Genomic DNA, 14,727 nt, shown 5'->3' with positions numbered 1-14,727 from the left:
TATTAGCTATCCTTTCCTCATCGTTGTCTATACGCAGCGTGTATATATTTTTTTTATTATGCATTATATCTATTATCTACATTATTATCCTAAAAAGGAATAAATAAAGACAAATCAAACTATTTTTTAAAAAAAACAATACAAACTCCATTAGTAAATGTATTTTAAAGATGACAAAATATATCGAATAAAAAAGCATTTATTTTAAATGCAAAGGCCAATAAAAGGCTATAATGTTATACAGCTTTACCTAAAATATAATGAAATAAAGCCAATAACAGATCTGACCTGTCAAGTGAAACCTTGTTAAATTAGACTTTTAACAATTGTAAAATTAGACATTTCAGTATTGTTTTACAATTGTTGTATTAGACACTTTTACAATTGTTAAAATATACTGACAGTGTCAGGTTTTACAATGTAAAATCACACATTTTACAATTGTGAAAAGAGACTGAAAAGAGACTGAAACTACACATTTCAGTCTTGTTTTACAATTGTAAAATTAGACATTTATCTGCAGTGAGCAAAAAGTCACGTGATGCGTCCAATAGAATTGGCGTATCCTTCCCCATACACCGCCGTCGGACTTTGAATAATGTAATTTTCTTTTATGGAAATGGCTCTCTAGTATATTACTAGTGAAAAAAATATTGACTTTGTCGTTTCTTAACTTCTTGAGATACGAAAGAGTAAAACTTTAGATAGTATTAAGCAAAAATAACAAAGAATATAATTAACTTTTTATAATATTTAATGGTTATCTTTATTCAAAATTAATAATTTCTCGATATTTATATTAAATTTGCTACAACAATAAAGTTTATATGACAACAGGGAAAATCGTGATTATAGTAAAGATGCATAAGTGTTGTCTTCTTGATTTTCTCATGTTGCCAACTAATTATGCCGACGTCTTCTATTTTCACAAATTATGCATAATTTTGACTTCTTTCTTCTCACGTCTGAATCCTTTACTATCGGCTTAAATCTTCTTTTATTTTGCCTATTAATTCTATACGGTGGATTGTACTCCACTTCTATTGGTTGATTCTCTACTTCGTTCCTAATAGACTGGACAATCCAACATATTTTAGCTGTAGGTTATCACTACTAGTGGTATTACCATAAAAGGAAAATCTATTTTTCCAAGTCCGACGGCGGTATATGGCGAATTAACCACTTGCATCAACAAGATGCACTTTGAATTATGTTCCTCAAGCGCGTTCATGCCAAACAATGACAGTCGTAGCAAGTCTTCATGCGTTTTAACGGTGTCTTTCTTCTTATAATCTGGTTTGACTTCGGCAAAACCGACGTAACGATCGAGTCTTTTTCCTTTTAAAGCGACACAGCCAGCATCAGGGCGTTTCTCATAGTTCTGCAATACAGTACGATTCAACCTAATTATTGAATGAAGAGTCAGTATCTTTATTGCTAGTCAAGTATATTATATTATAAATATTTTTTACCAAATAAACAGCTTGTCATGGCCAGGATCATGTAGCAGAGGACTGATAATAGGATCTGTATAGTTCACTATCAATTCTTGCCCTTCAATGTCGTGTTCTTTAATTTCTTCATTCGGAAGCTTATTTAAACTAGAAATTAAAAATTATTGCTTGCTAGTAGTAGATTGTATTTCCTAAAACTTATGTGTATTACGTACAGGTTAATCATGACATCTATGAGCCTTCTGTCCTGTTTGTTGGCTTTTTTGTAAACGTCAAATAAGGAAATCTTTAATTCGTCCCTATCGCTCATGTCACCCTAATCAAAGAAAATTTAATTAGATGCTATCAGGAATTGCTCTTCCATTCATGGCTGCCTCACCCTAAATATCTGTATTATTTCTGTTGTGATTGTAGTAGCCTTTATAATTAAGTTAATAGAAATAAACCATCATTTATTATATAATAAAGAGGTTATTCAAATAAAACTAATATATCGCGCTTCACAGCATAATATTCATTCTACTCTCAGTTTTGATAATAGTCATTGTTTGAGTATTCGAGCATTAAAAATAATCATATACATTATATTATGTAATAATAATAATTCAATAGGATTATGACTGTTATATTCAATTACATAATTATTTATAAGTCATACATATTATATATAGATAGCTATAAAGATAAATATTGTTATGTAATAATATCTTATAGGATAATAATAATAGTAGCATATAAATAATTGGTATTGTTATAGCTGACATATTCATTGTGAATTAATATTGACGCGTCGCTTACCCCAGAAATAATAATTTAATATTTTTAGTAACAGCGACAGCTCAGGCAGAAAAGAATAAAAATAGATCTTATTGTAGGCAGAATTATTCGGAGAAAATATTTATGACTAATGCTTTATTATAGCAATATTTGCTTATCCAAATCATAGTTCTATTAATATCACTTACCTTGCAAAAACATATAAATAACCCTTTACTTTTTCACATAATTTTTCCTTGTACAATTTTTGTATTTTTTTCTTAATAAAAAACTACGCGAAGTTTTCACAGACTTGTCTTTTGTTTTTTCTCTTTCTTTAACTTTTTGCTGTCAAAACAATTTCCATAAAGATTGTGTTTTCAATTTTGGGACAGGATTCGAACTCCTCCGATAACTAATCATTTATCATTGAAAAGTCTATTTGAGGGTATGCATGGTTTTTCTTCAAAAGTACAATATTATACAAAGAGCTATTAAAATATATTAAAATCGTGTTTTCAAATGTGCAAGGACAGAATGACTTAAAGTATCTGGAATAAATCCCTGTTAATGAATAATCCTTTCTTTTTAACTATTTTGAAAAACTTTTCTTGGAACTCCCTAAAACGCTTAAAACACTCTAGGGTATCCTCATTGATTAGAATTGTACTTTTGAATTCTTCATCTTCGGTCAATACAAAAAGCAGCTTCTCTGTATTTTCCTCCTCTACATTGCTGCTAGACACTACATTATCATTTATAATATTGGTATTATGATTATCAGCAGTGCCATTTGCTTCCGCAGTACTAGTATTGGCAGCAGGTTCAGTAGAGGGTGAAACAAAAGCATTGGAGATATCAGTATATGATGGACCTGCAGACTGAATAGAATTACAAACAGCATTTGCTTCAATAGGGACATGAGCAGTAGTTTCATCTGAGTTGGGTGGAGCTTTCTATCGGGAGAAAAAAAGATATATATTTAAAGTACCCCGAATATTTCTTCTTGAAATTTACCTTCAATAAATTGACCGCCTTTTTACCACAGGCTTTCAATAGAGCAGCTGCGACGCGGCTTGTTTGAATGTTTGCAGTTCTTTGTACTTTGGTCTCTGTCCATGCTTCTTCTATGTCTAATTTGATGTCTGGTGTCATGAGCTGACTTATAATGTCATATTTCATGATTAAACATGCGGATCATAAATTCATTTAAGAAATTCTATCCTAACTCTCTCTTGATCCGCTCCATCTAATAATATTAAAATCACTAACACTTCGTTGTCAACAATATACCTAATTCGGTCGTAACTAATACTTTTTTGATTCACATCCTATCCTCAGACCTCTTTAACAATTCTTATAAATACCCCATCAGTTTAAATTCATAAATAAAATAATTGACTTTAGAACTATTGTTCGGTCTCGTTGACTCTTTTGTCTTATTATTATTTTTTATTTTCTAATATTTTTTATTTGATATTTTAAAAGAAATATCACATCTGGGCTTCTCTTTCGATTGGGATGTTTAGATCTGAATGCTGCTTGAATTTTTTTTTTGAAGGTTTTTTGTAGCATCAGTTGCTTTATCAAATTGGCGGATATAAGCGTTTACAGAACTTTGGTTTGCATCAACGTATGTTTTTAAAGTAGTTCTATCAGGAGTTTCCAGATAATCGCCCATACTTTAGGCATAATACAGACATAGAACTTTAGCCACGTCTAATTTCAGGGAAGCATTACTTACTCTTAAAAATATCTGACATTTAGCAATACTTTAAAATAGAATTTTAACTACCGAAACGCGTATCGGAGTTTTAACCACACATGATGACGACACTAATTTACACGTACGAAAACAATTCTTTTTACTATGTGTTGTGTATATAATGATGTATTACATCATATTTTATAATATACAAATCAGAGTCATGAAGGATTGAATGATATTATGATTAGTAGTTGTATACTTTATGCATACAATATTATTTGATTTCAGTTCATAAGATATTCTTGTGATGAGAAAAATAATATTATAATAAATACTAACTTTACGAAATAATGATAAGCAAAACATAGTGTAAGGAGTTATTAATGATAAAAATATATGAATTATAGATTATATCTATTAGTTATATATATTATTATTATTATAATATTGTCTAAAATACTGATTTATAAATATAATCGTATACTATCTATGAGATCTCTATTCTAATTGAAAACACTACATAATATAATGAAATTCATGTAAGTAGTACATTGAGGAATGAATATAATATAAAGAAGCTGGTTAGAATATAAATATATATGTCAAAAGTGTCTTTCCTATATCATTCACAAGTATGAACAAACGAGATCTCATTATTTGGTTTCAAGGAAAATAACTGGGTATATCGAGCACCAACAATTTTATATTTCTTAGAGTGAGTTAACTGAGATTAATTCTCAATCAGGGCAAAGATTAGAGAACTCAAATACAATAGCTTTAATTATTTTATGGGAAATATTCTTCTTTCATTCTGTTTCTGTCGCAAAGTAACCGGTTCTCCACAAGATATAATTATGGATCCATTTTGCACTCATTTTATAATTCACTTTTTTCATTCAATTTTTCATTTATTTTATTCAATTTATAATAAAAGTTTTATATAAAGTTTCCACAGATTTATTCTGTCTTTTTTTTTTATCTTTACCTTATCAACACTGTTATAGAACAAGCACTGGCATAAGCATAAGTAATATTATAAAAGATGAATTATATAATACGGGACAAACTATAAGCCTGAACATATAATAAAAGATATCATATCTTACTGTATATAACATCTTATAAACAATATAAAACTTATTGATATCCAATCATCTAGACGTGTCAACTAAATAGGACATTGTATCATTTCTAAATATTTATTTTTACAACTTTGATAAAGGATTTAGGTCATTTTTGATCAAATAAAATAAAATATAAAAAATATCAGGAACCTATACTCAAATCAAACAATTTAAAACCTTAATCAGGTCATTATAACACCCAATAGATAATTCATGTAAATCAGTCTCTTGAATCAACAAGATGTATATCCGGATACTAACACTGTTTCATGACTTATGTTCTTTGACAGCTATTTTTATTTCTTTGATTCAGGATTCATTAGTATAAATACAAGTGGTTGTGTAGACACAAAATAATCTTTGAAAAATCTTTAATTCTTTCATTTTAATTTAATTTAATTTATTCTTTTTTTTCAAGTCCCAAACTATACTTCTTTTTGTTTTCTTTTGTCTCTTTCTTTTATTTTTCTTTATTTTATTACATACCATCACAGTGACTTGCGAGGCCTTTGTCGTTATTCTGTATCCAAACGGCATTTGTGTTTTGATAAACAGCCACTTTAATATGATGGCGCTCTTTAATGCTAAAATTTTGTGCTATCAATAAAAAAAAATTTGCCATAACAAAAGTCGACAGTTGTGCCAAACTGAAAAAAAAAAACTGTGCCATGTAATTTAAGAAAGAGTGTATTAAATATCGAACTCGTATAAATTACGAATAAAAGTAATAAAATCAATATTTATTAATAACACTACAAAAATACTTAAAATTTGAGCCGTCTTTAATTTACCATTTATGACCAGTTTAATGATGATGAAGTAAATAAGCAGTCAATAGAAGTGGAATACAATCTATCATTTAAAATAAATAGGCAGGCAGAATAAAAGAAGATTTAAATCCACAATAAAGGACTTAGAGTCTAGAAAGAAGAAGTCAAAACTATGTGTCATATGTGAATATAGAAGAAGTTGACATGGTTAATTAAAAAAAAACATATATATTATTGTTTTGTTTATTTTCATGTGAACTTAATTAGTTAGAAATTTTAATATTAATACTAATAAGAATTAAATCGAATAAAATAAGCAAAAAATTACATAAAACTTAATTTATAGTCTTTGACTGATATTATCTCGTACCTCAAGAAGTGACGAAACGACGTTTACATAAATTTTTATTTATCACGTTTGTCGAGATCTTGTTAAGTATAAGTAAGACTTTTAGTTCAACTCTCCTCTGGATCCTCCCTCCTTCTCAGTGTTTAACTAACCACTGTCATATTTGCACATGATATAACAATAAAATAATCATAGTAATCTCATAATATTGCTATATACAAGAATAATGTTAATAGTTAAACTACACAGCACTAGTATTGATACAAATACAGTAATAGACAATTTTAAAACTGAAGCTAAGGTACCACTAATCATACTTATAATTCAGCTGTCAAAAGCTCGAATATAAACAATAATTGTCAATATACATTAACTACTGAACTTGATATAATATAATACCGTATATTATAAATCAAGATGTGTTGTAATAAGTAATAGGAAGAAATATGTATCCATTACAACTATTGTATATATTATATATATTGGACTGATCACCCAATAATGTATAACCCGACTATAGAAACTAATATAATGTAAAGGTATTGATATACAGCTTATACAGATAAACCATTAATAAGACAATCATACAAAAAAAGTATAAATAGCAAACATTTTATACATATACAATTTTCTTTTTCCCTCAATTAGCTTTGACTGATATAATATTTTTATATTTCACGTATTTTACCTCTGTTTGATTTATTATTTTTCTTTCTCAACCCATATATCACGTTATCTACAAAAATATATAGCAATAAAGAATCTTTTTTTATAGTTATACATGCTTGATATTTGTCTTACTTGTGCTTCATCTTCTTCTTCATCATAAATTTCGTATATAATTTTCCTTTCATTTTTGGTATACGTATGAGCTTTAAAAAGATTACGAGTGGATTGTTTTTGTACTTTGCAGAATGGGTCTTTTCGAGCCATCAGAGTAGCATGTTTCGACCCATCTTTCATATCATCTATGATTTTAGGAAATTCCTTGATATTGAGCTTGTTATATGACCCACAATAAAATACACACATTTTATTCTTTCGCAGATGGTTTAAGTATAGTTAATTAAATTGACCTGCCTTTCTTAAATATTCCAATTAGTCTCTGCTTTAATTTACTTGTTGATCTAGGTTTGTGTAGTATACTCAAAAAACACCAATTATTCTCCTAGACTTGGCAATCCAAAAAAAAAAAAGGTTTTAATAATTTTTAACTCTGGTATTTACAACTTATTCTACATTATTATATTTAAATTTTTAAACATGAATAAAACATCAACAAATTATATACATATACAAATATTGAACTTTTATGTGTAAATGAAAGATCTATAAATGTTTATTTTTCTGTATTAATAGGGATGTGTATATTACGTTATTTAAACCTTTGCAAAGATATTACGATTAAATTTCAATTTGAGAAAGACAAGTAATATGGTAGATAACAAATAAGCAACACCAGCAAACATTTTGTAACTAAAGAAAGGTGAAGAATTGACACTAGCTTCTATAGCGCTAGCAATATTAGGACCAAAGACAGGAATAGCATTTGTCAGAAGTAATAGAGATAAGCCAGAAGGAAATTGTTCCATACCAAGAAGATATGCAGTAATAGGAGAAAGTAAGGCAAAGAATGAGCCACTTGTAAGACCAAAGACAGTTGAAAACCCCATAAGTGAACCATATGATTCAGCAAAAGTCCAGATAAGGAAACAACTTAGAGAAGTAATAAAAGTAAATAATAAATTTGTGTTAATCTTTCCAATTTTATCAGCAAGGAATCCGGTAATGATGCGTCCAACAAAGTTGCAAGCAGCAGTAACAGCAACTAGAGCAGAACCTTGAGAATTCGAAAGGCCGAGGTATGTAGCATACGAAGGTATAAAAAAATAAGGAATAAAATATCCAAATAAGCCAATATTAGAAGCAACAGCAAAAAGAACATAATTTGTATTTTTAAGAACAGAAAAATTGATTATTTGAGACAGTTTCTTTCTAAGTTTAACAGAGGAAGGTTTCTTTTCCTTGACGGTAATACAAGCAATGATATCACAAGCTAAACAAATGAATCCAAGAATCCGATATGTCCAACTGGAACCAAGACTACTGTTGATTGAAGTCATAATAAAAGGTATAATTAAACCTCCAATACCAGATCCACTAGCAATCATTCCAAGAGCCAAACCTCTACGTCTTGTAAACCATTGTGGTGCAACACTCATGATAGCTACATATATACTAGATGCTCCAATACCAAAAATTGCACCTTGAGTAATATATAAATGCCATATTTGACTACTAAATCCAGCCATTTCAAGACCAAGTCCAACAAAAATAGTACCCACGATTAAAATACATCGAAGACCAAAAATAGAAACACAGATTTGAATAATGGGACTAGAGACGTTCATACAAACCATTGATATTGTTCCAACAAAACTAAGATTCACTGCAGCATTAGGAATATTTTGAAACATATTTTGTTCATAGTAATCCTGCATAACACCTATATACACATATAAATATATATTTATATACATATTTAAGTAAATTAACTATAGATCATAAAATTATGACATTATATTACCCCTAAGAAAAAATAAATATATTAGATCATAGATTTATCATCTATTATATACGTATAAATATTAATAAGTTTAACATACCAACTAGTGAATGTACCGAAAGTAGTAACTTGAACAAGGAAAGCGCCAAGCACAATAAACCAACCATATCCCCCGTCATATTCATCCTCATTTGTGGCTGGAGGAAGTCCATCTTCATTTTCAGATAACTGTATATCTTTTTGATCTACTACTATTGTTTATATATAAAAATATGTAAGATTATATTTAAAAGAGAATAGTTATGTTACCTTCATTAATATCTGAAATTGATTGATTATTGCTTGACTCTGAAATAGATTCATGTTTAGAATCTATTTTTTCATCCAAGTTATCTAAAGTAATAATTTGTTCGTTTATCTTATTCATTATAGTAGTTTTTTTTTTTTTTTTTTTTTTAAAAAAATAATCAGAGAGATAACCTACAGGGTAAAAAGCTCGAAAAGATGTGTTCTTAATACTTCCCAATTTTATATAGATATATAAACAAGGGAAAAAAAAGTTATAATAATACGTTGTTTTTTTTACTGCAAAATATATTAAAAAGAAAAGAGGAATAAAAATAACCCGAAGACTAGAATATCTAATTTTTTTTTTTTTATTACACTTGTATTTTGTTTGATTCACGTCGGAGGAACAATTGGCGAATTGCCGCGATGTTCTAATTTGATAGAGTAGATAAATAGTAATAATGACATTGTTGTAATTAGAAGGATACTGACAATAAAGTGATAAAAAGACTTGATTAAACTAATTACATAAAACATATCAACATCTTTATCCTCTTCTAACAATACACGTTAGTAATACTATATTTAACTTGGCACTTATCAAATACAACATCCTGCTGCAGTTCAATTGCTACACAAAAGATGTTTCACTGTGTATAAATGCTATTTACTTTGGTCTTTTAAAGATAAACAAAATACGCTTGCTCGACAAAGTTTTATAGAATAATAAAGGAGAGGAAAGTGGCTACTTGTATGAAGTACAGCAATTTGGTTTTTTTTTTTTTTTTTTTTTTTTTTTTTTTTTTTTTTTTAATTTATCAACGACATGATTATTGCTTCTTTGATCTGTAATTATATGATGTTTTCTATAGTTATGAAAAGACTAACAAATGTAGGGAATTTTCTAATTGGATACAAATAAAGAATTGTCAGTGGTCGTAAGGATCAAGCATGTAATACGTTTAACCTAAATATATTAAACGTTACATGTTGACCGTGGGATAATTTATGGTAGCAGCCGAAGCATTGTTGATTAAAGATAAATTTTCGTTCTCTTATATGTTGATTCATAATAGACATTTATAACGTTACTATAACAACGTCATAGATCTTTTCTTTCTTTTTTATCAACAAAAATAAACCAGTGAATGTACTAATAAACCACTGATCTCGACTACTATGTACTTTAATAAATTTTAAACTTTCGTAGATAAAAGTTCATCCATGCATTTACTATTTCATGTTAAAATAAAGTACAAATACAGGTGCCAATTCTATAGTTAGATTTGAAGCTATTTCTTAAAACAAAACAGTTGGAAAATAGTTAAACTTAATGTCTTCATGGAAGAAGTTGCTTGAAATGCAAACAAAAAGATTATAGTTATTTTTTTCATCAAAAAAAAAAAAAACAATGTTTGCGATGTACATTATTTAGAAAGGAAGATCTTTTAATATCAAAGGCAACAAACACTTTTAGTATTCTTTGAAGCTCAGTATTTTATACACTGTTAAAGAGTTTAATAATAGCTGTACCTTTAGGAAATTTGTTAAAGGGGCATTCAATTTAATTTTTAAAAAGGGGATGTTAATAAAATTTATTAACTGCTCAATCTTTGTACACTAATCATGGTCATTGATTATTCTAATTCATACATGTTACCATAATTTCATGTGATGTTATGTTATAAAAATTCAGCTAATTGGCAAACTGAAAAGTATAACAAAACCTCGCTCCAAAAAAAAAAGTTCAGAGACCACCCTAGTCACAGCAATTCATTATTTAGCTGTTGGGGAAAATAAAAAATGATTCACTACTTATCATTTTATTTTTTTTTTTTTTTTATACATATACCTTCTCCATGTCTTCAAGTGTGGGTCCTAATTGTACAGAACTTAAGCAAAAGTATGACAACTGTTTTAATAAATGGTATTCAGAAAAGTTTTTAAAAGGTGATACCACACCCGAATGTGAGGATCTTTTTAAAGATTATAGAGCTTGTGTCATGGTATTAACTTTACTTTTAATATATATATATATTTATATATATATATATGTGTGTGTGTGTATACATGACTGATTTCCCTTTCTTAATTACTTAGCAAACCTTAAAGGAAAAAGGCATTGACCGATTACTAGATGATTCTCGTAAAGAAGCGCCTTTTCCTTCTGCTGCTGAAAAGGGGGAATCAAATTCAGAAAAGGCTACTTAAATTAGCTATTTATAAATAAAATAAATTTATTTACATTGTACTATATTCAAAATCATAGTATTCATATAAACCTTTATAATTCTTGCTGAAATAAACAAAAGTACATAATAATCGTTATGCAGTTTTGACAGGAAAAGTGGGTAGTATTATTGTGACTGTTCCGCTATATAGAAACATATTTTGTTGTCTCTGTAACAATTCCTTTTTTTTTTTTCCTGTAATTTATAAAGTTACAATGGCTACAATAATTAATTCACTTGCTGTACCCTCAAGCTATCGTGACCAATTATACCAGGTAGCTCTAAAGCTATTTAATTTCATTTTTGATTTTCTGTATAAATAAGTTTCCTTCCTTTCTAATTTTAATAGGGATCTTCTAATCAACTCTCTGACGATCTTTCTACAACAGCAACTCTGTATATCGGCAATTTATCATTTTTTACAACAGAAGAACAAATTTATGAACTTTTTGCAAAATGTGGAGAAATTAAACGTATTATTATGGGGCTCGATCGTAATCAAAAGACACCATGTGGTTTTTGTTTTGTTGAGTAAATTATAGTCGTTATATTGCTTTTCAGAATGTAAATTTTAATTCAATTACTTGTTAGGTACTATCATCGTTCAGATGCTCTTGATTGTATGAAATATATTAATGGCACTAAATTGGACGAACGTGTTATTCGTTGCGATCTTGATCCTGGATTTAGAGAAGGTAGACAATTTGGTCGTGGTAAAAGTGGTGGACAAGTTAGAGATGAATATCGTACAGAGTATGATGTCGGTAGAGGTGGCTGGGGTCATCGTATACGAATGCAGTTAGAACAAGAGCGCGAGCGTAATATTAAAGAAAATTATGAAGCTATTAAAGATATTCCCCGTGGTGCTGATGAATACAAGAGTAGAGCAGCTGCTAATCAAAGTAAATATATATAGTTTTAGAATCACTAGTATAAACTTGGTTATTCATTTTAACTTTATTGTAGGCTATAAACGTAAAATGGAAACCGAAGATATTGATTCTCGTAAACGTACAAGAGAACAAGTAAGTATCTAAAAGCTATTATTAATGCAATATCTAATTATCATTTTCAATTTAGAACCCACGTTTCAGAGAAAATGATGAAGATGAAGAAGATTAAATAAGTTCTATTAAAATAATAATAATAATAAAATAAATAAAAAAAAACCCAGAATACATTGAACTATATTACATATAATGAAAAAAAAATTAAATAAACTTTTGTTGATTTGTAGTAAAAGGGGAAGGACTGGAATGGTATATTTGTGCTGGTGGTTTTGTGCGGGCTGGCTTAACAAATTGAGCCAAAGGTTGTAATGATGCATTTTTAAAAAATTGAGTTAGTAAATTTGATGCTTCTTTATTATGCACAAGTCCTTCAAAATAGGCTGCTTTATCCGAGTTCGGGCTAATGTAAGTTACATTTTGCTTCTCATACAAAGATCCTAACGATTTTGTTCTTCTTAAAGATGAACGCTTTGTTGTAGTATTGTCTCCCTTAAAATGATGGAAAGTAAAACCATTTTCTTCATCTTTTCAGTATACAAATATATTAAAAAAAAATAATAATAATTAATTGCCATTCAATTCATCAAGAATTTATATATAACTCACCTTTGTTAGATGATGCAGATGTATGCTCATACTTTTGGTCAGTTTTGCTTATTGGTAATTGATATAGACTGTCTGAATGTTTCAACATATCAAACTCATTAGGCAATTCTACTCTCCAAAATGTTGTCTCTGACCCAAGTTCTCTCGTAATATCTTCATTGATACACAAGACAATCTTTTTATTCTTAGATTTGAAGCTAGCTTTACGAGCAATGAGTCCTTTCATCATTTTTAAATGCTGGAGTGCTGTATTATGCTGATGTACTATATCTTTATCTATTTTATGTGATTGTTGATCATGATAGGATGCAGGATTAAAAGCAGTCAACAAGCCTACCTGTTGTAGTTGTATAATATCGCCATTTAATACGGGTTTCATGCGTCTAATATATTCGTGAAAGTTCAATTTTATATTTAGTTGCGTATCTGTCATATATTTTAAGCCATTATATGGATATTCAACTGTCCAATCTAGTTGTAATTCTTCTTTAAAGTTCAATAAATGACTTGGTAGTAGGCGTAAGCTTTTTAACTTTGAAACCTCTTCACGAGAAGATATTGCTTCATATTGTCGGTGAGGACAGACTAACATCCATTTATTAGTTTCAATCACATTTAATTCATTTGTCATTCTATTTTGAATTTGCAAGCGATGATCTTGCTTTTGACTATGTATTTTTGGTAAATAATAATAATTGGTTTGTTTAGATTTGAAAGGAGGAGTGGATTTACATGCAGGGTATATATATAACTTACTGAAACCACGAATGGTTTCATTACGATGTTTTATTGTAGAATTCATTGTATCATCTGCTTGAATAATAGGTTTCCAAGTGAATCTCCACAGATATTGACATTCAGGCGACTTTCTTATTTCAGAATGATCGGCCGTAATAGCTCGAATCAAATAATCTTGATTCCCTCCAAAGACAGGGTCTTGCTGTATAACTGGATCCCAGCACAAATAACCATGAGTGGATATATTATAGAATTTAACAGGATAGTAGGCAGGTATTTTCGTAAATTTTTCATTGATAATAGAATTTATAGTATTTTTGGCCTCTTCATTAAATAATTCATGTATAGGTGTCATATCGAGTCGAGATATAACGACACAATCATCTAAGAACTGATTCAAGTCAAATACGAGATGATTTGGTAAGCTGTCAAACTCATCTTTTAGAAGACTTAAATTGTAATAATAACCATTTACTCCATCAATGATATCACGAAATGGATATGTCTTTTTAAGATAGGTTCTATATCCTATTATAATTTTCCTAGGCCATAAATAGCCAAATAGATTCCACATTTCAACAAGTTGCTCCCATTGAAAATCTCGATTAGTTTCATGTAAAACTTGTTGTAACTTCTTTTCAAGTGCTCTCGTAGGTCGATATATATTGTCAATATTAAAAGAGGCATGTTTATAGAGCCGAAGTAAATGTAATGTGTTATAATGATTCGTATGGTCTTTATCATAATGAAATATCATAAAGAAGTCAGACATAGTCTTTATCATCATATCATCATTCAAATTTGTAATAGCTCCAGACTCAACTAAATTCTCTGCCCATGGCCATTCAGTAATTATCTCTGTAGTTATACTTTTTGGCTGCTGAGGCGGTTCTGGATGAATATAGATATGAGGTCGTTGCTTTAATACAAAGCATGACTGACTTGCTAATTTTCCATTAGCACAGATACCATTTTTCCAACTATTTAATCTTTCTAATATTTTCTTTGTTTGCTCAGCATTTAATACATTTGTGTCTGGTGAGATCATATCACTTTCAAAAAAGAAGAGAAAAGAAAAGAAAAGAAAAGAAAGAGAGAGGAAAAGAAAGGAAGAAATAAAGAAAGTA

General features: G+C 29.0%; 8 protein-coding genes across 8 annotated transcripts; 2 read left to right on the top strand and 6 right to left on the bottom strand.

The window, feature by feature from the left end:
* Positions 1-1,168: 1,168 nt before the first annotated feature.
* Positions 1,169-1,369, bottom strand: BX663DRAFT_416092 (uncharacterized protein; the record flags this gene model as incomplete). Its single annotated transcript, XM_051522351.1, has 1 exon — positions 1,169-1,369. A coding segment is annotated over one exon (201 nt), but the record flags the coding sequence as incomplete, so codon positions are not given.
* A 99-nt stretch (positions 1,370-1,468) lies between these two features.
* On the bottom strand, positions 1,469-1,764 carry BX663DRAFT_472883 (uncharacterized protein; the record flags this gene model as incomplete). The annotated part of the gene is made up of 2 exons (XM_051524183.1): positions 1,469-1,601; positions 1,670-1,764. The coding sequence occupies 2 exons, from the start codon at positions 1,762-1,764 to the stop codon at positions 1,469-1,471; spliced, it is 228 nt and encodes a 75-aa protein (XP_051383112.1).
* Positions 1,765-2,490: 726 nt separating this feature from the next.
* Positions 2,491-3,891, bottom strand: BX663DRAFT_536471 (uncharacterized protein; the record flags this gene model as incomplete). Its single annotated transcript, XM_051530628.1, has 4 exons — positions 2,491-2,701; positions 2,881-3,091; positions 3,228-3,368; positions 3,823-3,891. 4 exons carry the CDS (start codon positions 3,889-3,891, stop codon positions 2,676-2,678), a joined length of 447 nt encoding a protein of 148 aa, XP_051383111.1. The 3' UTR covers positions 2,491-2,675.
* Positions 3,892-7,478: 3,587 nt separating this feature from the next.
* On the bottom strand, positions 7,479-8,677 carry BX663DRAFT_509635 (major facilitator superfamily domain-containing protein). The gene has a single exon (XM_051527651.1). The coding sequence runs from the start codon at positions 8,660-8,662 to the stop codon at positions 7,541-7,543; it is 1,122 nt and encodes a 373-aa protein (XP_051383110.1). The 5' UTR covers positions 8,663-8,677; the 3' UTR covers positions 7,479-7,540.
* Positions 8,678-8,682: 5 nt separating this feature from the next.
* Positions 8,683-9,179, bottom strand: BX663DRAFT_509632 (uncharacterized protein). Its single transcript, XM_051527650.1, has 2 exons — positions 9,037-9,179; positions 8,683-8,978 (listed from the first exon to the last, which is right to left on the bottom strand). The coding sequence occupies exons 1-2, from the start codon at positions 9,152-9,154 to the stop codon at positions 8,770-8,772; spliced, it is 327 nt and encodes a 108-aa protein (XP_051383109.1). The 5' UTR covers positions 9,155-9,179; the 3' UTR covers positions 8,683-8,769.
* A 1,662-nt stretch (positions 9,180-10,841) lies between these two features.
* BX663DRAFT_509630 (uncharacterized protein) lies at positions 10,842-11,454 on the top strand. Its single transcript, XM_051527649.1, has 2 exons — positions 10,842-11,021; positions 11,116-11,454. The coding sequence occupies exons 1-2, from the start codon at positions 10,875-10,877 to the stop codon at positions 11,224-11,226; spliced, it is 258 nt and encodes an 85-aa protein (XP_051383108.1). The 5' UTR covers positions 10,842-10,874; the 3' UTR covers positions 11,227-11,454.
* BX663DRAFT_509628 (uncharacterized protein) lies at positions 11,455-12,401 on the top strand. The gene is made up of 5 exons (XM_051527648.1): positions 11,455-11,521; positions 11,596-11,777; positions 11,838-12,148; positions 12,213-12,271; positions 12,327-12,401. Exons 1-5 carry the CDS (start codon positions 11,462-11,464, stop codon positions 12,366-12,368), a joined length of 654 nt encoding a protein of 217 aa, XP_051383107.1. The 5' UTR covers positions 11,455-11,461; the 3' UTR covers positions 12,369-12,401.
* On the bottom strand, positions 12,374-14,664 carry BX663DRAFT_509627 (uncharacterized protein). The gene is made up of 2 exons (XM_051527647.1): positions 12,863-14,664; positions 12,374-12,780 (listed from the first exon to the last, which is right to left on the bottom strand). Exons 1-2 carry the CDS (start codon positions 14,646-14,648, stop codon positions 12,458-12,460), a joined length of 2,109 nt encoding a protein of 702 aa, XP_051383106.1. The 5' UTR covers positions 14,649-14,664; the 3' UTR covers positions 12,374-12,457.
* Positions 14,665-14,727: the final 63 nt, after the last annotated feature.

Source organism: Cokeromyces recurvatus (genome assembly GCF_025118155.1).
Source record: "Cokeromyces recurvatus strain NRRL 2243 chromosome Unknown BX663scaffold_12, whole genome shotgun sequence".
Classification (NCBI taxonomy): domain Eukaryota; kingdom Fungi; phylum Mucoromycota; class Mucoromycetes; order Mucorales; family Mucoraceae; genus Cokeromyces; species Cokeromyces recurvatus.
This window is presented reverse-complemented; position numbering and strand designations above follow the sequence as displayed.